General features: G+C 41.1%; 2 protein-coding genes across 4 annotated transcripts in view; one reads left to right on the top strand and one right to left on the bottom strand.

Moving 5' to 3' along the window:
* The window catches only part of atrnl1b (attractin-like 1b), a 99677-nt gene extending 83848 nt beyond the window's left edge, over window positions 1–15829 (bottom strand). For both annotated transcript variants that reach the window (XM_030077888.1, XM_030077889.1), the window contains exons 1-6: window positions 14673–15829; window positions 4875–4958; window positions 3632–3745; window positions 3002–3130; window positions 1957–2165; window positions 135–309 (exon numbers count right to left, since the gene is read on the bottom strand). In XM_030077888.1, the coding sequence (XP_029933748.1) occupies window positions 135–309; window positions 1957–2165; window positions 3002–3130; window positions 3632–3745; window positions 4875–4958; window positions 14673–14923 (962 nt within the window). In that variant the 5' untranslated portion in view covers window positions 14924–15829. The remainder of the gene's footprint in view (window positions 1–134; window positions 310–1956; window positions 2166–3001; window positions 3131–3631; window positions 3746–4874; window positions 4959–14672) is intronic.
* Window positions 15830–23653: 7824 nt separating this feature from the next.
* The window catches only part of afap1l2 (actin filament associated protein 1-like 2), a 50411-nt gene continuing 47299 nt past the window's right edge, over window positions 23654–26765 (top strand). For both annotated transcript variants that reach the window (XM_030078513.1, XM_030078512.1), the window contains exon 1: window positions 23654–23896. In XM_030078513.1, the coding sequence (XP_029934373.1) occupies window positions 23881–23896 (16 nt within the window). In that variant the 5' untranslated portion in view covers window positions 23654–23880. The remainder of the gene's footprint in view (window positions 23897–26765) is intronic.

The raw sequence follows: 26765 nt of genomic DNA, 5'->3' as shown, positions 1-26765 counted from the left end.
ATGTATTTTTTTTCTGGCCCCACTGAATAATGACTATCATGATGTGCAGCGTATGTACCCCATTAAACCAAAGTCAAAGATTTCCAAAGATACAAAGATCAACCCCCTGGGACACATGTCATGCGGAGGCTTACTTGAGAATCATCTGGAAGGAGCTGTAGTTAAAGGTGTATCCGCCCACCACCCACATGACCTTCTCCTGCACCACGGCCTTGTGGGACGCCCGGGCAAGCGATGTCCCAAAGGGCTTGACGCTCGGAAGGACCCAGAAGGACTCGGTGGAGGGTACAGTCAGAGAGCAGTCCGGGCCTGCAGGGAGGTACAGGACAGGAGGCAAAATAAATCCCCTTGGATCTCCTATTTTGAGAAGGAATTCCCCAACTATGCTTTTGAGAATTTATCTCAGCAGTGTTTACTTATATAGTTCTCACTGGGAAGTGTGAAGCACAAACATACTGCTCTCATAACCAAAACATAAAAGCATGCCCATTAGTTAAGTGAACATGACAGGTTGGGAGGTGTGAAAGTGTTTAGCTGTACATGGATGAGGGCCGTGCTGAAAAAGAGCATGCCTCTGCTAATGATTCTGTCATGTTGCATCGCACGCAAACACTTGGTGCCCTCCAGCTGGAGGCCTGTAATAATGCACTGTCACAGGGCTTATCGGCCTATCACCAATCACCACTTTGACACAACACGACGCAGCTGTTCACACTTGTCCGCCGACAGATTCCTCACTGCACTTTAATAGTCAACCCAAAGAACACACCCCTGGGAGGAGCTACAGTGTTCTGTAACCGAGTTGGAGCCGTTCTCTTGTTCTTAATTAGTCATTTAAATGGGGTAAGCACAAATTTTTTACTTCCTTATGTTATTTTTTTTTTTTTTACTTCCTTAAAATGACGTGGCGCTCACAGTCCCACAGGCCACACAACCAGATTGGTTAGGTTTTAGATCTCTCCCATTACACATACCGACCAGATGGTGGCTCTATGGAAAGCAACTTTACATTTTTGGCCAACAACCGCCGTACCATTTTGCGTAGAATCATTTTTTCCCTAAGACAACCCATTACATATAATTATTTCCATCGCTGCTGTTATGCCATGCAGTTGATCCAAACTCAGTATAGCTTAGTCTGACTTTCAGGATTGTTACTAATTTAAGAGACTTCCAAAGTGTTTAACTGTGACACACATAGATGACAGCAAAGATGTGCAAACAGAAAGTGAGGCATTGTTTTTATACAGAGCAACCCAACCTCACATCAGCTTTTTGGCTGGCCCTCAAAGTGCCTCAGACCATGCACAGCTGTTTTCTACAGCGCCTACATCAAGCCAACCTTGCAGCATCTCTTGGCCTTTTCATTAGTCTTCCAAGGTTGACTCTGTGTCTACCAAATATTACGCATGGCAAACTCAAATGCCAACATCACTGGTATTCCAAAAAATGTGATACACATAACTATCTGTGTTGTACCTGCATTGTATCTACTCCTAACTATCAGGCCAGCACAAATAAAACTGACACTGAAGATGCACCAACATGAATGTTTAATCCTACAGTAACCACTGTTGACATGCATAGTTGCAAAAGTGCTCCAAGGTGTGTCAGATCATATCTGCCATGCTCTGCAATGCTGCTATGAGGACAAATTACCAGTTTGGCCATTGTAATGTCTGTGCTGGGCTTCTGCCATGGGCCTCTATTCCTAGCCAATATATTTAAATGACTAACTTACAGTTCCGGTAATACTTCTCAATCCTTAAATTAAAAATGATTTCTGCAGAAATGTATCATTTGTTTGGCAAATAGGGAACAATATCTAACAAGGTTTGAGCCAGTATTACTCCCCAAGTGAAGTGAATCTGAAAATCTACAACAATCTGACAACACATTCTGAGGGATTTGAATGGTGCCAAGCATCTGTCGGGCAGAGACAGGGCTTACTCCTACCTTGCCAACTGTCGTTGCAGACGCACAACTTCTCCCCGGTGAGGTCACAGTAGCCGTGGTCGGGGCTGCCGCAGTTGTTCCTGCAGTACGGGATGTCACAGGCCTCGCCTTTCCAGTACTTGTCACACTCGCAGTACACTCGGCTAGCGATGGAGTTCCCCGTGGTGCACTTCCCATGGCCCGAGCAGTTATTGGGACAGGAGTTGATCCTTGACACAAAGAAGTTTTCAGTTTGACTAAGCATTGTGGCTCAATAGACCAGAAATTCAGCTCTGTGTCATGCATCACAAGAAGGTGAGGGTGTGCATGCACATGAGCACTGGGAAAGCTACATCAAGTAGAAGGGACCATTCTGTACCTATCTTAGCCACCACCCACATATGCCCTAGCAAATCTAACACTGCAGCACAGACAGGATCGTTGGCATGTTCAGATCCACTGAACATCCTTACTCTCATCCTCATTCTCGTTCTCAAACCATATTAGAAAATGGTGTCAAGTGCAAAGGTGTATTAAAGAAAATGTAATGATAGTTTAAATAAGAACAGGAATGTGAAAACTCAATTGCAACAATATTCCATGAGGTTTAATTTCAGGATGAAGGATGACTGATGAGTAATACTTAGCATTAGGTGAGGGTAAAGGAAATAAAAAATATTAACAGATGCTCATTGAAAATTTATTGCACAATTACCTAACAGATAAACAAAACTGTCCACTAACAGAGTGACTGATTTGGTGTGCACATAAAGGGGACAGCTCAACTGTGAGTAATTTTAGTCCATCCAAAAAGTATTGTTCTGTTTGTTTCCAGGGCAAAAGATGTATTAGATCAATGGAGCTGAACAACAACCCTAAACTTTATGATAAATTAGATGGTCTCATTGAAAACCTGAGCAACATCTTTGAGAAGAGCAGAAGTCATAGGAATAGAACAGTCTGTGCAGACTACAATGATTAGGCACTTGATTCCTGCTGAGCCACCAGATACTAAAAATATATGTTGTACTGTCAGTGAGAGCAACTCTAGAGCCTGGATACTTACGAGTAAAAAATCTCAAATCCTGTCAGGTTATAGGCAGCATCGCTGAAAAAATGTAGTAGTGCGTAGCCGGAGGTTGTCTCAACCTCAGGAACCGTCTCATTCCCCCGTATTTCTGGCACAATGAGACCACTGCAGAGAAAGAGAGAGAGAGTAATCATACCCTGATATCCCTTTTTCATAACCCATACCAACTCCCAGATGGCCAGTCCCTATCTTCTCATCAACATAAACTTGGATGATCTTGAGGCTGCTGAAAAATGCGATGTTATGAACTCTTCTCAGAGTGAGAAAAACATAAATTCGCTTTATTTGATTTTGCTGTTGGTCTTGCAAAAAGTGTGGAGAAAATTAAAGGAATCTAGCAGGGTAACAATATGCAAATGGTCATTTTCAAACAAATGTGAAGTGTATGTCTAGAAGAATCTGTTTGGAAAGGTTTTCAACAGACAGGATACATGCTGATATTTTCTCAATGTATTCAACTTAAAATGTCAGCATTCACCTGAAAGTACACAACCTTTTGTTTTTGACATTGCTGTTCTGACACAGTACCCTGGAAAAATGTTCTTCATTTGAATAATTCAGTGATTAATTGGTAATTAGCAAAATAATCAAGTCTCTTCCTGTTACCTGAAAACAGCTACCAGAGGGGCATATATCGAGTCACCATCGTAGACGTACATATGGTCCCAACTACACTCTGTGGCAAAGTGGTTAAATCTTAACCTAAGAACTGCATTTGGACTGCAAGAGGAAAGAAGAAACACAAAGGAAAATCAATTAGTCATGAACAGGAATCACTGGTGCCTTCTAGAGATTCAGCAACAATAATTAATTGACAGGTTTTTTTAAATATATGATAACAGGATTGCTACACTGAATAAAATGTTAAATACTGTGATTCGAATTGTATTACATTCAACCCAGGCTGCAAAGCTTAATAACAACACTCAAAGCCCTCTTTTGAAAAGATTCTATGCAATGGAATCTAAAAATAATAATAATAATAATAATAACTATGCCCCTGTTATTTTATAATATAAAGTGCTGCAAATGCTTGGTGAATTCAGCGAATGATAACAGAATATATGTAAATTAAACTTCTTCTTTATTCCAAAAAACACTATTCCAACATGATCTCCATGACCCCAAAACAAAAGCCAGCCCTCCATTTCCATCCTGGTGAACAGGCTTTCCAGCAGAGTAACTCTGCCCTCCCTCTGACCTTGGTTGTCATGACAGTTAAAGAGGACTGCAATAACACTAATATTACAGAGATTAGTTCAAGTTGACTTTTTCACACAGAGTCCACAATATCTTTCTCAGAATATTTTTTGATAATAACTTTTAGCCACAGCTCTGAAGGACTGCGAGTGATCTTAACAAGTATAATTCCTGACAGCATTTTTTTATAAGGCTAACTGTTCTTCAGTGAGCAATGTGGCAGGAAAAGTGAAGGAGAATATGAAAATCTCACAATCCAGTTTAGAGGTTGGATTACACTTTTATGATCTCACAATAAAGCACAATCATTGTTGAAAAAAAATCCTACCAATAAATTGGTGCTACTGTGCCATAGTTTATTTTCAACCTGGATGTTTGTTTTAAATGAAGTTGGTATTCAAATTCAGTTCAGCGTAAACATTTTGAGAAGCACTGGTCTTATTGTACATAGCACAGGCAGCAAGAATGTGCTATCTTCATCAGAGAGGCTGATGGCTAAATTAAATTACATTAATCAGTTTACGTGGTATAATTAAATTTAACTGTGCATGCTCAGCCTCAGTCCACAGCACCCAACAATAAAAAGGTAAAACAAACAAAACCAATGCTGCCTTGTGTTTCTTGCACAGTAAATACAAAAAGTACTTACTAGCCCTCAATAAGCCAGGTGCACTTAGTTTTGTACTTATAATTGATTGGACCATCGGTGAGGTATCCTGAGGGTTCTGTTAACCTGAAACACAGAAAAGTCAACATGGTCAGCTTGGTAATATGTACATAAAGCTGAATGTGTAGAGTAAAATAACTGAAATAAGATTTTTTTTAATCAAAACATTTCTTTCAGTTCCACTGTTCTTCTATTGTTCCTTCAGACTGTTTATGAATTGCTCTGTAAACATTTGTGTGTCCCATGATTGCCCAACAAAAATTAACAATCAATGTCTCAACTAATTGAACTCATCAGTTATACTCTATGTCCTCAATGCAAATGCGATCTAATTCTTCCATGCTCAAACTAGTCACTGCTCCTCCAGAAATCCCTGCCAACATTGTAAAGCACTATGCCAGATCAGCTCCTCAGCAGCGTTTGATCCAGGCCACATGAGTCCATCATGACCCCTTAAAATAGCAAAATGTCCCACAGGGCATTGCTCATTGCAGCAATTTGGCCACCATACAAACCACCGGCGACAGTAACTTCAATATACCTTGCAATGAGCATCACTAACACAGGGCCAAAGGTGCCACACCAACTGAGTCACTAAGTCAGCTGCTGTGTGTGGGATGAACTGCCTAAACTCACAAGTGAGTTGGCTAGATCCCTGTTTTTATTGTGAGGCTTATGTAAAAGCATGGACAATAATAAAAGGAATATGCAACAGTGCCAGATAGGCATTTTTGTAGACTAAATATTCTCATGTTCCGAGGTCCAAACCCTCAAGTTGATTAAACTGCAGACCACCATATGAAGTGATTTTGCCCCAGAGACGCTGATATGAAGAGATATTTTGACTTGTGTAAAGTATTAAGGTATCTCAATGTCATATTTGAACACTGGCATGTTAGTAAAATGTGGTGAAATTAACCATAATGTTGATAAAATCACGCATACATTTATCTGTACTGTAACAACCCCTGGTGAATTAAATTATTGTGAAATTAAACAAATCCTCATTTTCCCAAAGACCCCCTGGGATGACAAACCTGCACGGCAGACGGAAATATCCTCATCTGCATCAAAGACTGCATGCAATATTCAAATAGAGGCTGCAGGGGCATCCCACCTGGTTTACTCAAGAGCCTATCTCTAAAGTCATGCACTGCACGGTGTGTGTGAACAAGGAGAATCCAAGAAGCAGCATGATGCCCTTGTTGAATCGGCCGGATGGATGAAAAACAATGAACACTATGCTGACAAGGTCCATGAACACAATCACTCCATGCTGAGTATGCTAAATAATATCATGGAGCACTGGAATACACAATCTACAGAGGACACCAATGATTCTAATGTTGGCATCATTTGGTGAGCAAGCTGACCAACAGGCAAATCTCCCCTAAACAGACGCTCTGCATACTTCTATAAGGAAATGAGGCCATATTGCTGAACCAGGAGCCCTCTATGGCGCAAACACCATTGCCTCATGCAGCTTCCATAATCAAAGATATAATGCTCCAACACAGCAGGTGTAGCTAGACCAGCATTCCCCCCAGATTAAGATGAAAGAGGTGCACAGTGTGTAGTGGTTTTATTTTTACTCCACTCAAGAGGCTGTGCACAGGTGCTACAAACGTATGGCAGTGATGTTACAACAAAAACAACATGCAGCTGAAGGCCAGGGTTTCCTCGAGAGCATTGCCTTGCGCGTTTCTGAAAGTTTTGGTGATGCTCACAGATGTTATTCATGTTCTGTCTGCACTTTTAAAAGAAGAACCGAACCGACCCTGGAAACCATCAAAAATCAGCACAGAGACACGCTGAGCACGGATGGTCCTCGCTCAGAGAGGTTCACGCAAGAGGCAGGCGTTTGTGCATCAGCGGAAAGGAGCCAATGTGACAGACTCGAATGCACAGAGAAAAAAAAAGATTACCTCTGTGAAGATTGCCCAGATAAAGAACACGTTAAAACCAGAGGGAGGATTCCCAAAACAGGCCACAGTCGGTGCTGGTACTTTCCAAAGTTCACTGCATGTCAAAAGTGGAGCTGGGGAGCTATGGTAACGGTAAGATAGATTTTCTCATAGAGACAAAACTGCTGATAGAGCTGAATGGCTCTGTGTAAAGACAGAGAAGTCATTTGTAAAATTTCAAACTGTCATATATGAGGGAGGCTTTGAGTACTGAAGTCGGCCTCCAGTTCTCTTCTGCTGCTGCATGACACATGGATGTATACTGCTTGTGAAGAAGCATGGTAAAACAGTGACTATACTATAACCTGGGGGCAAACGATGACCTTGGTCAAATGTGTTCTAATGAAATGTTACAGCTCACATACTGTTTGCATACACACTACACACTGCATACACTAATGAGGCTACTACAACACATGTTAGTGGTTAGTACTCTGCTTCAACATTGCAGGCCCAATTCAGGAGATAAGATAGGCCTACATATGTTAGGGAAGAGGAGATAGCATCAGTTAAAATTTGATGTCGCCTGAAGTCTTGTGGTTTGGCCAAATCTGACTTGTTCTATTATTGTTTTAAGTCTTCAGATTAATGAACCAGAGAGAGGTTGCTTTCCCTGCTTCTTATTAATGTGAACGACAGCAAGAGTCCTTTGAGCAGGATCTACTTCGCACCAGTTGTGATTTTTGGTACTTGAAATTACCTAGAAAACATTTATTGGTTAAAGTTTGATCTCCCCATGGCAGCTTGCAGATGGTACCCAAACACGATCATTCTTGATGGAAGCAAAAGTAAAACAAGCACACCTCATCTTCAACTGAACACCAAGTAAATTTGATAAAAAGGGGCACCTTCTATGATGCTTCGGTATATAAAAACTGAAAACTATCATCTGCAACCTTTGTAACACAACTGTCACTGCCGGGGATAGAAACACCAGAAACCTAGTCTACCAGCTGAAGGTCAGACATGAGTAAGAGTACTGCAGGTTTTTATTTTAGTTTTATCAAGGGTTTAGGTGAGTGTTTCAAAAATAAACCATCAAAATACTTCAGTGTGATGCCCTTAAATGAAAACACTATAGTATTTGCACCGTTGAAACCCCATGCAAAAATAGGCCTCTCCACAGCTTTCTTGTACTTCACATCTTTCAAAAGATATCCCCAGGAAAATAGCAGGCCTGGATACGAAATCTAGACAAGTTTATGGCAGTAGTGCCGGTGTCCAGGATTAACACCTATGTATGTGGTCTTAATTTAAATTTAGAAACTGAACTGTCAAATATCTCTGATGAATATTTCAATGCAGGCCTGTGTTATTTCATAACTCTGAATGGAATGAACGATACTACCATTAATTAAATATACAGAATGTTTGTTATAATAGTTTTCATTTATGTGTTTTACAGATTTCTTTTTCTGTGTGCTGCATAATGTTTGACCTTAATATCACCAGTGCTGCCAGCCAAGAAAGTACTGTAATTGTGCAGCCCTGGCATGTCAGTTTTCAGGGTTTCAGTTTAGTTGGAGACAAGATTTAACTACCTTTCATTTCTAATGTAAGAATAAAGTTTTCCTGACTTCTTTATGTTCTTGACCGTGAGCTTCAGTACACCACAAAAGCAGACTGCATTCAACAAGGAGTTTTGAGTCAATGACATCTTTTATCATCATTCTGAGAAAAGAGCTCATACCTCTGAGTTAATTCTCGTGATTCTGATATAATCTTCTCATAATTCTGAAAAAATGGTCTAGAATAAATCTGGGACAATGACTGAGTAAGTCTGAGTGTAGATGACGATTAGGCCTAGTGCTTGCAAGGTTTTTCATGGAAGGCCAACATGACAGTTATTTTATCTAAGCCATTTTAATCTGTCGTTGTGGATTGAGACACTGGGTGATACTAGCACCTTTGAGCAATATAGATGGTGCTGTCATTTCTTTGTCAACATTGCATCAGCACCATAGTACTTTTGGGATGTTCAGGTATAAAGTCTGTTCTAGTCGGCTTGATATTACATGCATTATTCTGGGCAGAAAAACCAAAAATATATATTCAAAAGTCTTGTCTTAAAGCTGCACTAAGCCATTTCTGACCACTAGAGGGTTTTGAGAACACAAACTCTATTTTTATACACAGTCAGTCCTGCATGTTTTACTTTTGTTTGAACAAGCAATCTGAAAATGACAGAAGTGGGGTTTTTTTTGGATGGAAATGCGGGATAAATTTCACTCTAACAAGATTCTTGTTGGATTAACTGGATTATCTGAAAATGTGATGAAGCTGTAAACTGTCAGCTACAAGGCAGGCTGCTTTGAATAAACTTGTTCTGTTGCTGTAGTCCTGAATGTGACAGCAGCAATTGTGCGATTGAACTGATATTTGGATATGTTTATCTGCAGAATATAGAGGGAAAAGGGAGAGGGAAGTAGAGGAGATTATCATAAGGCAAATACAGAAATTTAAAAAGCTAAAACCAGGCAATACCAAAAAGCTGGCTATTAAATTTATGGTGGAAAGAAGACCCACAATGATTACTCCCATATTGCAAAGAGTCATTTTACTGCAACAAAATGAATGTAATATTGCTTAATGTAGCTTTAAATGATTATCCTTCAAAACAAAGGGGTGAACGTTTTAACATGTAGAAATACAGATTCAGACAAATGAATTTGCATTTTTGTGTCACAACCAATACATGAATCCCTAAATCAATATTTTATGCGAATTTAATTATGAAAAATGCCATATTATGGCATTTTAACAATAAAAGCTGCATGCATTACACTGTGCAGCTGGCATACAAAATACTAACTTAATTGGACACTACACAGAGCATATTTCATTGTTCATTGCCCAAGATATTGTGTATGCCAAAACAATCCTTCCGCTTCGATCTCAATATTCCAGCAGTGAGCACATGAAATGCACCTCAACAGGCACACAATTTCATCTCTAATCAAGATCGCAATTTAGATTATAATCTCAGAATAATGTTTTTTCTCAGACTTATGAAAAAAAATGACAATAATTTGAAAATATCTTGGCTGAGGTGAAGATGATACATTCCTGCCCAACATACATTAAATGATGTCCAGGAAGAACTTTAGGGATTAGAATGCATTTTGTGGTTCAGCACCACTGATCGTCCCAAAATGTTCAGTAGTGTGTAACTGGATGACATCACAGATAAAAGTTGCTGTTAATCTCTCTGGTTTCTGACTTTTGAAGAGACAAATATCACTTTGCAAATGAAAGAAACCATTCAAAATGCTTCATATCCTTTGGGGGAGCAAAAAGTACCAAATGTCTTTCGTCTAAAATTCCCAACAGAGAGTTCTTAAAAACATTGTCAACAAAGGTCTAATTACTTTGATAATATTTCACAGAAAGATACTATTTCATGGCAGGAAACAAGATAGATGTCTTATTTTAATAAGTAGATCTCTCACTAAAACTGTGCTCTCAAATGTCTCCCAATATTGAGACACGGTGCACTCAGTTCCGTGGATTCAACAAAGGATGGCAAAAAGCTGGCAGTCATTCCAAGGTCAATCCCTCCCCACCAAGAGATTCAATCAGCTGGCTTCAGAAAATGTTCCCGCTACCTTTTGTCCAACACGTCTTAATTCTGATACCAGAAACAATTTCCAAGCAAGTATTCATCGCATGAATGACCATGGCAGTGTCACAGTGAAAGATGACTTCTTAATGGACATTCATCACTGTCCCATAATCGCAAGAAATCAGAGTTGCATTTCTCCCGAGCCACAAAACAGTCAGTGTGCAGTCACTCTAATGCACAACTCCATGGAGAATGAGCTGAAAATGATGGAGAGACTGAGTGCCTTGAATAATTTCCTTGGCATAACGATACATTTTCTGGTCTGCGACAGATGATCCCATGATAAAACTTATTTTGATGTCAAATTTGGGACAAATACTGCATGAATCCACAAAATGAGTTTTGGCCCGTTGATTGGGAGGGGACTTATTTCTGCATGACTTGAGCCTTGACTCTGCAGTTTCTGGCTTTGGTTTGCAAATGTACTAACATAGATGTATTCAGATGACTGTCATGATGTGAATAAAATATGAATTGAACGGCACTCCCCTTTAAAAGGAGCAGATATTTGCCCACTTACCCAGGGTGCAGTTTATCTATCCAGATAGTTTCTGTGTGTTTTGATGAGATTTCCAGTCTGCTATAATCTTCCCTGTCTCACAACATCCAAAATCCAGATACCCAGCATAATCCAAAGCCCTCAGGGACAAAGAGTTTTGCTGGGAACTACTTTCTGCTGAGGAATACCATCTGCCTGAAGCGCCCCATAGTTCGCCTGGTAAGAGAGCGTACCACATGTCCTGATCGTAGTGTCCTGGGTTTGAATCCAAGCCCAGGTCCTTTGCTGCATGTCCCCTCTCTCTCTCCCATGCCTTTCCTGTCTCTCTCTACTGTGACTATCAAATAAAGCGGAAATGCCAAAAAAATGAAAAAAGGAAAACCGTCTGCCTCTAATTCATAGTCATTGGGGGTGGACAGATACAGTTTGCCGGTGCTCTTTGGCAGGAAATAATTCAAAAAAAAATAAAATAAAATAAAATCTTCGCCCACAAGGTCTGTAGATCATGCCAGGAACCTGCGTCAGTTTTTGGAAAGAGCTGTTTTCCAGGTTTGAGGGTTAGAGCTCACAAACAAATACCCAACCAGCCCCGGTATATTGAAGTGCCAGGTGACAGGGAAGGCAGATTGGAAACCTATCCAAATCACGCAGAAACTATCTGGATGGATAGAATGCACTAGGGGTACGTGGGACAATATTGGTTTTGTATTTTGGTGGAAATGTTCCTTTAAAGGTCCCAAAAGAGTGCCTTAGATGCAAAATTCCAAGTTTCTAACAAGATTATGATTTGAAATACTCCAATAGAGACAGGGAGAATGTGTCATGAGATTGTTTACAACTAGTAATAAATGGGGGGAAAATGCTGTCACTCAACTTTTTTTCTCCTCTTTGGTACAATAAAAAAAAAAAACTAGCCTACATGTTTAGAAGCATACATGGGGTCAGACTCTACTTGAGTTCTCCTTAAGCAAAGTCACTTCAAAGTAATTACAAAAATGTGTATCAATCAATTTGTAAGAATAAATAGGCTATCGGATTAATAAAAATCCATATGAACAAAATTATAGCCATAATAAGCAATTATATTCAATTGGATACACACTGAGCTGATTAGTGATTAATTATGATTATAAAGACCCACAAGCTCACAGTCAAACCTGACAATGGCACATTTGCTTTTATTGCAGCAGCCTTTAATTGAGAGTGCATAAGGACGGCGCAGATATCAGAGGGTGATGATAAATGGCTCATGACACGCTTTAGACTGCAAGGGGTAAATCTCCTGGATTTGTGCAACATACAGAAAGGAGGTGTCGCAGAAACCTAAAAAGTCCCAAGCTGTCCCTCCATATGTCCAGGTGATTTTTGCTCTCACAATCCTAGCCACTGGGGCACTGCATATTTTAGATAGGTGAGCGGACCTTAATAACACAGCCACCCATCAGCTGCATGCTCCCACATGTGGCTGATGGTACCATTAAGCTGTCACCATAATATAAGATTCCTCTACTCTGCAGCAGCACAGACTCATATAAAAAAGACATCCGTGGTATTGCTGGCCTGCCAAGCACTATCAGAGCAATAGACTGTATGCATGTGTGCAGTAAAACACTGTCTCTTAAAGACCTCCCCTGCTTATTTAAACTGCAAATAATAACACTCGTAAACATGCAATTACTCTGTGACGCCAAGATACACCTTGTACATGATTTACCGCTGGCCAGGACGGAGCCTCTACAGAGTGTGTGTGGTGTGAATCTTGACCTTGGTGGCTCTGCAGAAACATGGCACATTGGTAAACCAGCGTCTCGGGGCTACCTAGTTTGTCTCCAGGTGATACAGTTCATGTACTGACCACATGGATGATGACAGCCCGGACGAAACCTCTGACCCCTCAGGAGTAATCGTTATCATCGTCATGTGTGCACAGACTGCAGCCGAAAGGCTTTTGGATGTGACTGGACACTGCAGGCCAAAACCTCCTGTCACGAGCAGCATCATTATTTAGCTTAAGGTCAGAGTCAGAGTTTACAGCGTCTGGTTGTGGATGCTGCTTGAATTAAATCAGCATCAGACTCCACTGATGACTGGACACTTGACAGCACATTCTCTGTTATTCTCCCAATCCCATTGTCCAAATTGAGTGGCACCTTGTACCCTGTCTCCTACGTGAAGCTAATAAACAGTGCCTATTTCAAGTTGAATGCTTTTAGAATGTAAAATTAAACGATTTTTTTTTCAATATCATCCACAGTGCATGCATTAACATTCACATCAATAGTTTCCTGGCTTTTTTTCTTCCTTCAGTGGCCATGAGACTGTTGCTTACACTACAGTGTATTTCTTTTTTTCTCTCACTCCTGGCAATAGATATGACTTGTACCATAATTACATTACTAACTATAGCACCAGCGTCCTATTATGCACTATAAAGAGACAAGAGTATGCAGGTGTTCAATTGGACTGAACACTACAGTGGTTTATTTCATAAATAACACCCCCCACTCTGTCCCAGTAGTTATGGTAATTAGTCTATTTCAGAGTTTGAAGTTTTGGTTGTTTGAAGTCCTTTTGCCAATGGTTTCTCAAAATTTCCTTGGTACTATCTATATGCACTCGACCCTTAACTTAGCACACCTATTATGGGGAGCCAGAGTGGCTACCTGTCCTAATCAACATCAGGCCACCAAATCCAATCTATTATAGATTCAGAGTCAGACCATGCAAACATCCGCCTGTGGATAATTCCCCACGAATTGCACATCTGCATAATAGCAGCAACACATTCACTGTCAATGGAGAAGCCTCAGGCTATACACCAGTTTGACACCAGTTTCACAGAGGAGCATTACGGCTCTCTGGTCATAGCATTCACTCATTAGTCTCACTCACACTAACACGGCCTAACAATAGCTTTAACAGCCTGGAGTGACAGCTATAACATCTGCTTTCACTCCCTGTACATCACAATAAAACCTGCGACAAAATCAGAAAATTTACACTTCACACAAATAGAGAGGCAATGGCAGGGATGCAGATCATTTCATACCTAAATAACCGAGTTGGCATCACGCAGGTGAAGTGACCATTTTTCACCAATCTAACAAATTATGTACAAGCCTATATCATTCAAAATATCCCAGACTAAACTTCTAGAATTACGCTATGCAGTTTCCAACCAGATCATCTCTATCAAGTGGTTAGGGCACAAGATATAAACCCATGGAAACAGCACTGTAACAAACTGTATTACTTGAGAACCAAGCTCAACAGGTCCACTGAGGCTCCTTATTCATTCAAGCCTATTGTTTGGTTATGAGCAACACCCAGCCTCCTTACTATAAATACATGAAAATTTTACCAGTAGTGACAAACAAGCCTATTTTTCACGTTTATTGCACCCCATCTCTCAAAAGGCTGCCTGCAAACAGGTCTGCATGCCAGCTGCCAGTGCTCTGCGCAGCCGTTATTGTGATGGAAAACAAACAAAATGTAAAATAAAAAGCATCCAACTTCTGCACTGCTATTTCTAATGTGATCTTATGGCCCACGTGGAATGAGTTAAGAAAATTTGGAGGTGAAATCATAACATGAGAGCACTGGAAAAAATAATCATGTAGACCTCACACCGCATGTTGGTTATTTCTTACACAAAATGGGCTATATTCGTTCAGTTACAGTGTATGTCCACTTACTTGAACCTCCCTTGGCAGTGCTGGCACTGATCTCCAACCCATCCTCGATCACAGACGCATGATCCATTGATACATTTTCCAGAGAGACAATTCTTGTCGCACGATTTCGCCGGGGAGGCGTGAGTGAAGAGTACAAAGTAAAACAATACATACACCACCAAGTATCTGTTGATACCCCGCAAATAGTTGTGTGTGACTTGCCTGGGTCCAAAAAGAAAGAGTTTTAGCTTACATTTTCCCCCAGGATCCATTTTTTTCCAGGTCGAGCAAGCCAAGTCAAAGACCGGGGCCTTTAAGTCTGCTTTGGTAGAAGCCTAGGCTACTCAGGTTGTTTCAATTACCACAAAGATCCCTTCTGGACAAAGTCCTGCATATTCTTTGAGGGTTATGCATACTCAAATTAAGGCTTAACTGAGCCTACTCTCGTTGCTTTGCAGAAAAATGGCCAAGAAAATGCAATGTGAAATGTTTTTAAAAGCTGCTTGGTTAACCGCATGCATAGATTTGGGAGTGGGAGGAATTCCCTTTACCCTACCTCCTGTTGGAAGAATCTACCAAAACAGCGGACCATCGATTAAAGCCACTGAAGTCACCACCCGAATACTAGAAGTTTACCAGCTCAACTAAATACGCAATGAGTTAGCCGGTCTAGCCTTTTTAAGAGTTTAGCATTTTCTTGGTAATGCAACGTTACTGCATTGATTCAGGACCATTCTCTTCCAAACAGCATTTCAGCAGCCATTTTATCGCGTAAACAATCCTTCAGACTGAAAGAGGGAGATGCACTGTAACATATGATAGTCCGTCCACAAGCCGCTACACTGTAACCAGATCTTGTCCACTGAAGAACAAAGGGGTTGTGGTGTTTGTAGCCCTGGACCCAGTGCGAAGGCTGCCGCAGTCAACATGGATGTGGTGTGATGTGGGGACTGGTAGGCTATTCTTGCCGACTGGGGGGCATGGAGCTCACACTTGAACTGTTGTTGGTCCCACTGGCTTGTTCCCACAGCAGTCTACGCACGTTAAAACGTAGCTTTACTTTGCGGCATTGTGTCGTGACGCTTCGTTGTATTCCAGTGAGGGAAAAAAACACCGCTTTTGCTCTCTTTACACGGCATGGGCTGGTAGCGATGGGTTTGCTAGCGCAGCGAGCGACACTAGACAGTTCCTCAGGTTGGAGAAAACTAAACACAGCCCGCGCATGCGCAGAGCGAACGCTTTCTATTTAAAGACACAGTGGCAAAAACGCACGGAATTAACCTCTGCGGCACTTAGAAGCTCTCGGGCTGCTTAATTTCAAACCCCAGGGCGGGGAGGTCCCAAACTTTTTTTTTTTTTTAATGTCAGGACTCCCAAATAAATATTCATAAGGACTCCTAGCCAAGGAAGCCCATTTATGACAAGATCTCACTCATAAGAGAATTACTGGTAACTGTTGTCCTATAATGTGTCATGGCAAGCTATGAGTATGCAGGTGTTCAGTCAAACCACACACTGCAACAGCTCATTTCACAAATAACATCCCTGTCACCACCATCACCCCTGCCCCATGAAGTTGTGCTGATTAGTGAATTAGTTGATGTAGTGTTTAGCTGAAATGAAAATTTACATATAGTTTATACTCTTTAGCCCTGACTGGCACAAAATTGGATATTGCACTGCAGTAAAGCATTTGAGCAATACAGCCACCCTTAACATGCCCTCATTTGGTTAACATGTAGGGAGCAAGGCAGTGGTTAAATTAAAGTACACCTCGCAGTTGATGACCCATCACATGCCCTGCAAAGACTCTATTCCCTGGACCCCCTCTGAAAACTAGTGGCACTGCTCCTTTATTTTTATGACACAATTCAAAATAGTGCAACAAAGAATGAAAATAACAATCACTGAAAACCAGTAAGATTAACTTTAAACAGTGGGTGCCCAGGATTATAAAAGAGGCAAGTATACTGAGAGAAAAACAAGTAAGAATAAATAAATGGACTAGTCTAGTCACCTCTTGTTTTCAGCTAAGACAGCGGAATGGCCAACAGGGCCCTGAATTTCAATCTGGCACCCAGACCTCACTCTGGATCCATGCCACGGCTTGTCAGATGAGAAAGTAGAACAGGATACTACAGCAGTCGAGGCAGGCTGATATAAATACATGTGTTTCAGTGTGGAAGACAGAGCCAATCTAATCAATGCCTTTAACTTTTCAGCATGCGTTGACGTACGTGGCTGAGGGGTTTTCTTTAGATCTCAGGGCCAATAACAAAGACCTGATTGATTTCTCATTATAAAGGAACAACTAAACTTGTGATCCTGACACGAGGGGATTGAAAATAATCACGTCTGCTGTCGCCCTCCATACAAGCCACTGATAGCAGACTTGAAATTACAGGCTTGTGTTTGTTAACCATGCTATTACCAGACAGTTCAGAGGATTTTCCCAAAAATACCAACTACAAGAAGGAAGTGTAGGATTATAAGGGGGGGGGTTGTATATGTGTATAAGAAATGTGTTGCATGACTGACAAAGCATTCACCAAAGTTTCTCAGATGTCTTTGCCGAGGTATGAAGGGTCACTGGTTCATTTTGTTTATGGAGGTGATGTTTTCTCATCCTACTTGAGAACCTGATAGATTCCATGAGATTTTAATAACATTATAAATAATAATAATAATAAAATTTGTGTCAAGGTTGAGTAGTGACAGTGTGTGTTTACTGATGGCTGTTATGATTTCCATGGTTCTGAGAAAGTTTTATTGTGATTGTGCACTGATGCACCAGCTCTCTCCGAGAGAGGGGCTCATCATTGCAGGAGATGAGGCTTATCAGGGTGGCACCAGCTGCTAACCTGAGGAGTTTGACACATAGTCCTTTGGAGGAGTACACAGCTGTGTGGTGCAGCAGCACTGAGGCAGAGGGGATCTGAGATGTGGCACTGTTCGTATCTGTCACAAAGTTGGCAGACGGAGCCAAGCATTTCAGCTAGGTTAGCCTGCAGTGTCTCTGGGCTGATTATGTGAAGCTGAGCTGAAATCCAAAAATAAAAATATTTGTGTAAGGAGGGGCATTGTGCAGTAGGACGAAGTATAAGGCCCTATATATTTGTCAGTAGGTGTGTTTATTCTGTTGGCAAATTGAGGAAGGTCAAGCAGGTGGTGGTGGTGGTGCTGAGATAATCTTGAGTTAGACAGTCAAATGTCAGCATCAGAATAAAGCTGAATGCCAGTGGGTCTGCTGCAATAGAGAATAAAGTTGGAATAGATGTCATATCAACAGATTCCCTATGGAGGGGGATGTTTGATAATATTCCTCTTTTTCACAGCTGTCATTTTGACAAGAGGTAGCAGGTAAACGCCGGTGTTACTAATAAGTGATTGGTTCTGTTCCATTTCAGTGTACCAGAGCATTCCCAGTGTTCTAGCATAACAACACCAGGACACTGACATTGGACTAAAATGGAGCAAAACCTTACTTACAGTAATTAATGACTCATGTTTACCTTGCTATTGAATGTCAAAATGGCTGCTGTGAAAGACCTATCGAAGCATTTTCAAGAAACTGAATGTCAAATGTTCTCATTCTTCGTTAAAATATCTATATCTATATATGTTCTGTTGCACATAGATACATGTTAAGTAATCATACAGTCTGCTTGGAGAGATATATTTGTGCATCCTTTGTTGAAACAGACTCTGAGAAAGGTTTTAAGTGGCTACTGTAACTGGGCAGCATCTTTTATTGATCATGGAAAAGTAAGAATAGTAGTGGATGAATGTGTTTGGACCCAAAGGATTCAGTCACAGTTATAGAGAAGAAAAAATAAAAAGAGAGAAGCAGTAAAAAGTTTCAGAATGTACTCTACATCCATTGTAAAAAAAAAAAAAAAAAAAAAAAGCAGTTTCCTCAGGCTGGCCAAGCGTTTACATCTGTACCAGCAGATGGCAATGTTGTATAGAGACTTGCTCTACTGCCAAAAGCTGTGATTTACGTTTCCAATGTTCTCTAGCCAAAGATGGGTCAGTATGGTGTTCAGATTCCAGCTCAGCAAAACAGAAACTAAAGAATTATGTACTTCAGCTTCTCAGTACAAGACTAATTAACCATAGTGGCTACAGTTGTGGCTGTCCAGATTTCACACTCCGACATCCAGGGTCGTAAAATGACATTTACCTTTACATTTGTGTGAAGATGATTTGTGTCAGTAATTCATCTGTGTCAAATAATGTGCAACAGAATCACAGTATTCTGGACAAAATGCAATTTATGGTAAACACACAGTAAGCACATCAAAATTACATGGGAAAGGAGGAGAAAAGACATTCAGTGTGACAGTACCAATAACTTAAAATGACTAGTCACACTTTAAAGGTTGATAATGATAAATTATGTAAATGATGCTGTTTTATTTTATTTATTTATGTATTACAGGGACAAGAGCAGGTAGAAAAAAATATATATATACCATGTCATTTACAATGTCTGATTCACTGTAGATGTATGACTGACAACATCTGATTATTACTAAAGTAATAATATTATATGACATACTATTTCAAGCAGGTAATCAGTAATCTGTAATGGAATAATCTCTGAAAGTATCCTTTCAAGACACACCCTCCTATTACTTGCCAATATGTATTTGGTGAATCATTTTTAGAAATTCTCAGGGTTCAAGGTGTCACTGTTTTGAGGAATAAAAAGTCAAGTCTACATTTCCATAAGACCTCTCAATTTCCACCCCCCGTACACAGTTTACCTCACGGCTATGATTTAAGCTGTCAGAAAAAGTATCAGCTCATTTTCTCTCCCCTCACATGAGTCATTCACACTTTGAAATCTGAAGAGCCGCTGTTTATTTTCTGTAGGGGCTGAAGTGAACCTGATCATTCATGAACTAAAAACAATATTATTGTGCTATGACTTAACTCTCTTCTACTTAAGCCACGGGAGAGCCAGTTAGCGTTTAGTCAGGTGCACCCACTTCAGTGGTGTGGGGAATTAGCCGCCATCTTTACAAGGTGTAATGTTTCTAAAGCCAGTGCCCTCTGCATTCTTGCTGTAGATGTTCTTACAACAACAGGGTGGCACCTAAGCGTGTGCAGCAGACTCTGTGGACTGGATTCTTGCTCCCAGATGTTACAGTAGGATGAGGCATGCACCATATGGTTTAGGAGGATTGGATGAAAAGAGCAAAGAAAATGATAGGTCACTTTCCAAGGAGTCGGTGGTGCGTTGTGTGTCTGTGTATGTGCATGTATTCATTTGTCTGCGTATGTGTGTGCTAACATGGGAGAGGCCCCCGAATCAAAGAGGGCCCAGTGCTAATTTGGAGTTGAGTCAGTGACCTTTGTCCTCTGATTCACAGCTGAGGAATGCTCTTTGTGCTCCAATCAGCAGCAGCCCAGAGGAGACGAGCCCAGTGGCACAGTGGTACCTTTGACTAAAAAAAATGTATTATAGTAAACCTTAAGTGCCTGTTTGTCCTACTTCTGTCTCTTTAACATTTTTTGCTTCCTTATGGCACTGCGATGTGCAAATACCACGCACGCACACACACACACACACACACACACACACACATATGTACAGTGGTATAACATGAATCATACAATTCAGAATGTGAAAGACCTGAAACCACCCAGATAGCCAGGGGCTTCCGAAAGCTGCCTGCACAAAAGGAATTCCCCTACTGGATTAAAAAGACAGGTCTTTTGCTATGGACACACACACAAACAGACACACACAGTGAAAGCGAGAGAGAGACTGGACCACCCTTTAAGTCTGTCTTCATTCCATGCTGAGCCATCACGTCTGGATCCATTCACACTTTCATTATTCACTCAGCTGTACCCTACACTATAGAAAGTAAGGGACAAAGGGATGGTGATGTCACCCACTGACATTGGACTGGCCTGTTTGAAGCAGACTGTATAGGACCATAATAAACCCATAATAACTAATATAAATTCCACATTTCTCATTGTATTTTTCATTTATACATATATTTTGTTTATGTAAACAGATACAGAGCCTAAGGAAACTGAACAGAAATTTGATACAATAGGTCAGTGTAGAGCCAGGCCTCAATTTGTAGATTCAAATGGCTGTGCAAGTCCTACTTCAGTTCCCTAACTCCGTTTTACATTATTTTAGTGTGGAAACCACAAAAACTACCATGATGCAGCATAATATAAACTCCCTTTGTTCCATGAAGCTCATACATGGCAGTGGATTACCAGCTGCTTCACATGAATCCAGTGTAAATGTATAGGTGTGTGGCTCACAAAACAAAGGAAAGGCGACCAAACTGAGTGTTTATAACAAAAATATCACAGACAAAAACAATCCACAATTGTCATAGCCATAACAGTATGTGTATGGCATGCATATGAGTCTTTGTGGCCATGCATTAAGATACAAAAGCCAAAAAGATGCACCGGTTCAGAACAAAGGAATAGTTACCACAGTATCCAGGAAAATGTTCCTAGTTAGTCATTTAGCTGGAAATGTTTACACTCGATTTTTTTCTCCCTGTTTTTCATGCTGGCATGCCCATCATTATCTCATGAAAAATAACATAGGATGCTCTTAGTTTTTCTCTCAAACAGAGGGAAACAAGTACACACATACAAACTCAGACTATGTTCAATTAAACGAAACCCACTCTCCACTGTGTTCTGTTGTTGTAATTGCTTCTACCAGCTTATTCACCTCACTCACCATCACAGAAAATTTACATCACTGGTAAAGTTTAATGGTGTTCTGTTGTGATTTTTTAAAGTGTTACATATGCCTGAATGTGTCTTGGCGCAGCATTTGTATACCGTACATCTCCCGACTCCTTCTGATCAGAGAATAAAGGAAGATACAAAGACTCTTCAGGCAACATCAAGAAAGCTCATCCCGGTGTTAATCTTTAACCATAACCAAACCATAAGTAAGGTTGAAATCATCTGCTCCTGGTCCTGTTCCCAAGAACAAGTGAATCTGCACTTCAGGTGAGCAGCTTAAGTGACCTCAGTCAGAGTCGCTATGTTGTAAGTCCTTACAGTAGTGCTGCTTTTTTCCTAACTCTGTCACAGACCCACTCCTGCAATGGGCAAATCAATACATGCGTGACTGTTAAAATGGGCCTATAATCCACTGAACAAGATCAGCGAGGAGTCCATGCACAGGAGAGAGATGGAAAGCCCACCTTGTAGCATTACGTGCCATTAGCAACCTTCAGATGAATGCTCTAAATGGCAGAGTAATGGGATAACACTGAAAGGAACAAATGTGCTCATCTTCTTTGGAAACCAATGGCGGTACAGTGGAGCACTTCTAGTTCAGTGAAATTATCAGCACACACCATCAAATGGGATAGAGCATAATGATGTGTATTCTCCAATCCCTCTCCTGGCCTTTCCAGGACTAAAGAACCAAATTGAGCAAGAAAATGAATGCATTGGGGGTGTTGGGTTACTTAAGTCTATGATGACACAGATGTGAGTGTAAAAATCACTGCTTGCGCAAATAGGTGGACACCCCTTAAGTCTACGCACACTGAGTCCTTAACAGCCTGAGTCATAACAACAAGGGAGCTGAAACATGAAAAATATTCAACATGCTAGAGTATGGACAGTGGGCCTGACCACTGAAAGACAGGAGGAGAGAGAGAGACAGATCATGTCAACTTTTGCCACTCCCTTTCTGCCTGGTGCAATTAGTCTATTCCGGGTGAACCATTAACCAGCATCAGCTTGACATCACAGGACTGCCACCTGCACTGCTTAACTGTGGTTTGAGGTTATCCGCCTTGGGCGTATTTACTGCAAGGCTAACTAGCCGTGACAAACTGCTTCACTCGACTTGCAACTCTGGCATGTCCACTCGACCACACAGCCGCCTTTTATTAGTTATTGCCCTACTTGCAACTTACATTACACGACCAAGCCGCGCTGCGTGCGTGATCGCCTGCGCGTTACTGTGACCATGTGGCTGCATTACGAGCCTGGCTTTATAAAACAGGCTTCAAGCTACATTTCTAAAGTCAGCCGCCCTTCTGACTTTTTTTTTTTTTTTTTTTTTTATCTTCTAGTCTGATATTGTGTAGCTCTACGTGCGCTTCACATTCCTATCATACCTTAACCCAGTCACGGTTCTCCCACGGGCTGCGTGGTCGTTTTTGTTAGTCAGGGAACTTCACTCTTCTCGGGAAAGAGCCAAGCATCTGCTGGGAAACGGTAACCAAAAAACAGAAAACAAGTCTCTACACAACAGCAACGCCAGCGACATTATCTCACTGTCCCTTTGTTTGTTTGTTTGTTTTGCCTCATGTCCATTCCGCTCCATCTTCGTGGCGCCCAGATATACCAAGGGATAAATGAAACTATTTTGTCAGTATACATTTGTTAGTATTTGCAACTACCTACCTCAATTGTCTTCGCCTATGCAAAAGACAAGCTTACTTTTCTTTCAGCATACCTGATTCAGTATTTGTGTAAATATGTCACCCAAGACGCCAGTAGAAAATGCAGAACAATGATACCACAATAAACATAGCACTGACTAGGCTACAAATGCGTATCAGAGTTCATTGCTGTGGGTGGCCTATTGCTCTGTTTGCCCGGGCATTTTAATATAAAGCAGAGGCATGCATTAGATCCGACTTACATTTTTGCTCCTAGGAGCCCATTTGGGGAGATTTTAGACGTTATTTCAAAACTTTGCACACCCCAGACGGGAACAGCACCAAAGAGAATGAACCCTATGACTCGACCTCATGCATCCTCACAGGGTGATGGCTTACATGGAGTGAAATAACAATGAAATTAACCTGTTGCTCATTTTGCATGGGGACCCCTTGGGTGCCTAGTGAGGACTCCTGGGGTGCCTCACTTTGGCATAGGCACTGACTTGGAGCAGCCGAGTGGTTTCCTCTCCTCGTCGGGACGCTGTGGTCTGATGCTGTGTGTGTGTGTGTGTATGTGTATGTGTGCAGGGAGGAGGTGCGGAAAGTCAGAAGGAAGAGGAGAGCGCTGTTGCTCCGCCAAACTCTGCCCGACTGTCCAAACTTGCAAGTGTATTGTTGAAAGCAGGAGCGCCGTGTTCCGCAAAACTTGCCGTTCCATCACCAAGAAACCAGTCGGCAAACTTTGGGATTTTTTTTTTCATTGTCACAGAGGGGGAAAGCGAGGGTTAAGGTGAAGCTGGTGGTTGTGTCCGTCCGAGCGAATGGATAAGCACAAAGGTAAGACAATGATTTCTGAACTGTGTGTCAGTAACATGAAAAAAAGGTTGTCTACCTCTAACACTTAAGTGCATGTCATTTACACATAATTCTTGTAAGACTTGATGTGACTGCTGGCAATGGGCTATGGATATTTGATTGGACTCCAAACTCGTACCATTGCGCATAATTTCTTCAGTGGCAGCATGCTGCAAAAATACATTTCACACAGACTTCCTCACAATATGTTTAGGGCTCCATTTCACACTAACGGCCAACAAAAAAGTACTATACTAAATTGTATTGGCACATTCCAAGTACCACATGACATGCATCCCAAATGTGTTTTGCGTGGCCAGATCTTTTTTCTTTTTCTTTTTTTTTTTTTTTTTTTTTTTTTTTTTGGGATACATGCATGTGAGCGCATAGAAAGTAAATGGACTGTTTGAAGTGTCCAAAATACATTTTGAGTGTTTGAATGAATGGAATGTGATATGTGGCGTGTTTTGTATGCGAGGTGGGTGTACAACAAGTCTAAAAATACTACTGATATCTTAACATCTACTGATACATTGATAGCGTTTTCTGGTGAAAGAAGTTGGTCTGTGCTGTAATGGCCACTGCATGGCATAGCTTTTTGTTTTGTTTTGTTTTTCCTTGCTTGGATTTCGGTCACCTGTCTGAGGATCATGGAGCATCTCAAAAATCCCCCTGTTCTCCCTTTTCAGGGGAGGGGTGGGTTTGGGCAGCTTACACAAACACCCATCTTCTTTTGCCTGACTGTTCAGCCAATGCACCACATTTGAGCAATATATACAAATACACTGCATCATATTGAAAATACTGAAAATTGATAATAGTCCCCTATGTTCTCAAGGATATGAAGATGTGTGCTTAATCACAAGCCGCCCCCTGCCTCCCTCAGTAAGCCCTAAAAAGTAGTTTACAGTGGTGGCTGCTGATGAATTCCAATAGCAACAACATTGTTCTCCCAAGATTCCTCACATTCCTGTGGTTATTTTCTCCATGAGGATGTGTAAGGCAGTTTAATACTGCCTGATTGACATAAACAAAGATTTTGAGCCTAAATCTTGAAAACAAATCTCTAAGTAGGAGCAAATGGCCACACATTGCACCCCACTAATAGCTTGCTTTCTCAGCATTGCAAAAAAGTACAATTAATTATATGTAAAAAAAAAAATAACAGTTTTCAACAGTCTCACTGTAGGGAGGATAGTTATCTTTGGATCTGGGCACTGATGGGAGATTGCGGACCATCAAATCCCGGCTCATATGGAATCCCCCTCGCCCTCACAGGATGAGGCAGCAGAGGCAACTTGTAGGATGGGAAAACAATGGCATCTAGTCTAACTGGAATTGAATCACCACAATTTAAAAGACAACAGTCTAGCTTCAACATTCCTCTTCTCCAGCTGACCAGACAACTCAGCCTATTGACTCCCTCCCTCTGCCTTTCTCAGTGTAGAAGACCAGTGTTACTAGTTACCAAATGTGGGGAGCTCCATGTATAATTGTCCCATGAAGGGATCTCATCATGGGTGGGGGTGATGGATCAGTCCATGTTTATTTATTCATTTCTTCATTAGTCTTTCCATCACACAATATTTCAGACACCACTGGTTGTAAACAATTGGGGTAATGATACATTTCAACATTGTGTTGCAGTATTTCCAAAATTACAATGACTGGCGCATGGGGGGAGCTACAATTAGAGGTCAATACAAAGTGACACGGATAACCCCAGACAAAGTCTGCATCATTTCATCATTTCACATACAGATCGGCCTATTGGTTACATAGAACATCCCAAAACTGAGAAGTCATGTGTTAAATCCCCATGAACAGCCATGTGGTTTGTTGTGTCACCCTGGATAGCAGTGTCGGCTAAAAGCCCAACAAATAAAATATGATAAGCTTGACAATAGATGGAACACATATTTCTGTATCCCTAGAGTGACTTTTGTATGATTGAGAAGTTCTTTGTGAAGTAAGTAAGAACTGTGAATGACAAGTTTTCTTTTACACGTGTGGGCAGGCGGAAGGGGGCGTGAGTGAGCACGCCTTCATTTGTAATGGAGAGGGAGAGTGAGCGGCAGGTGGAGTGATGGCTAACCGGCTGCAGGGAAAGGGTGGCCCAGCACCTGGCAGTAATGGAGTGCAAAGCATTGTCTAAAGTGTAGAGTTAGACCAAGGCCTCAGGGCGCACGGGTCCCTCATCAGCTTTTGAATTAGATACTGTATGAATAGCTGCAGGCCACCAGTGGAGAGAACACAGTGGAAGGAAATAGGAGCACTTAAGCAGTTGTGATGTTTTATAGAGCAGTGATTCTCAGCCAAGACATCAGTGAAATCACATGATGATCTGTTAGGTTGAAACAACAACCTGCAGACTCTTGTATGATGGCACCTATTTGAAAAGCTGTTGTAAGGGGCATGTCTTCCTCCTGAAGTATCACTGCTAAATGCCATACAACTTTAAATGCTCTGCAGGTCAGAGGCACACCTCAGTGACTGAAGCCATTTCTGTGTGCACACACTGGGCGCATTGAGTGTCTAACTACTTCATCTTATTCAAATAATTTCTTCTCTGATAGTGCCAACATTCACTTCCATGTGGCACTTAAGTCAAGGTTTGAATCAGGATTCCTGATCTTACTTTTTCATTATCAAATTTCCCCTTAGATAATGGTGAGTAGTAAAGACATTTTGAAGTGCATTTACTCTATCTAAGATATTAATAGTCAGAGTCCTCATTCAGATCTTAGCTCTGTTTACATTCTCACCATGCCCACAAACACTTAGTCAGCACGCAGATCAGTGACAACATTATGGGCTCTTTCAAAGTGTTATCTGACAAGGTAAACATTAT

This window comes from Myripristis murdjan, chromosome 19 (genome assembly GCF_902150065.1).
Source record: "Myripristis murdjan chromosome 19, fMyrMur1.1, whole genome shotgun sequence".
In the NCBI taxonomy this organism is placed as follows: domain Eukaryota; kingdom Metazoa; phylum Chordata; class Actinopteri; order Holocentriformes; family Holocentridae; genus Myripristis; species Myripristis murdjan.
This window is presented reverse-complemented; position numbering and strand designations above follow the sequence as displayed.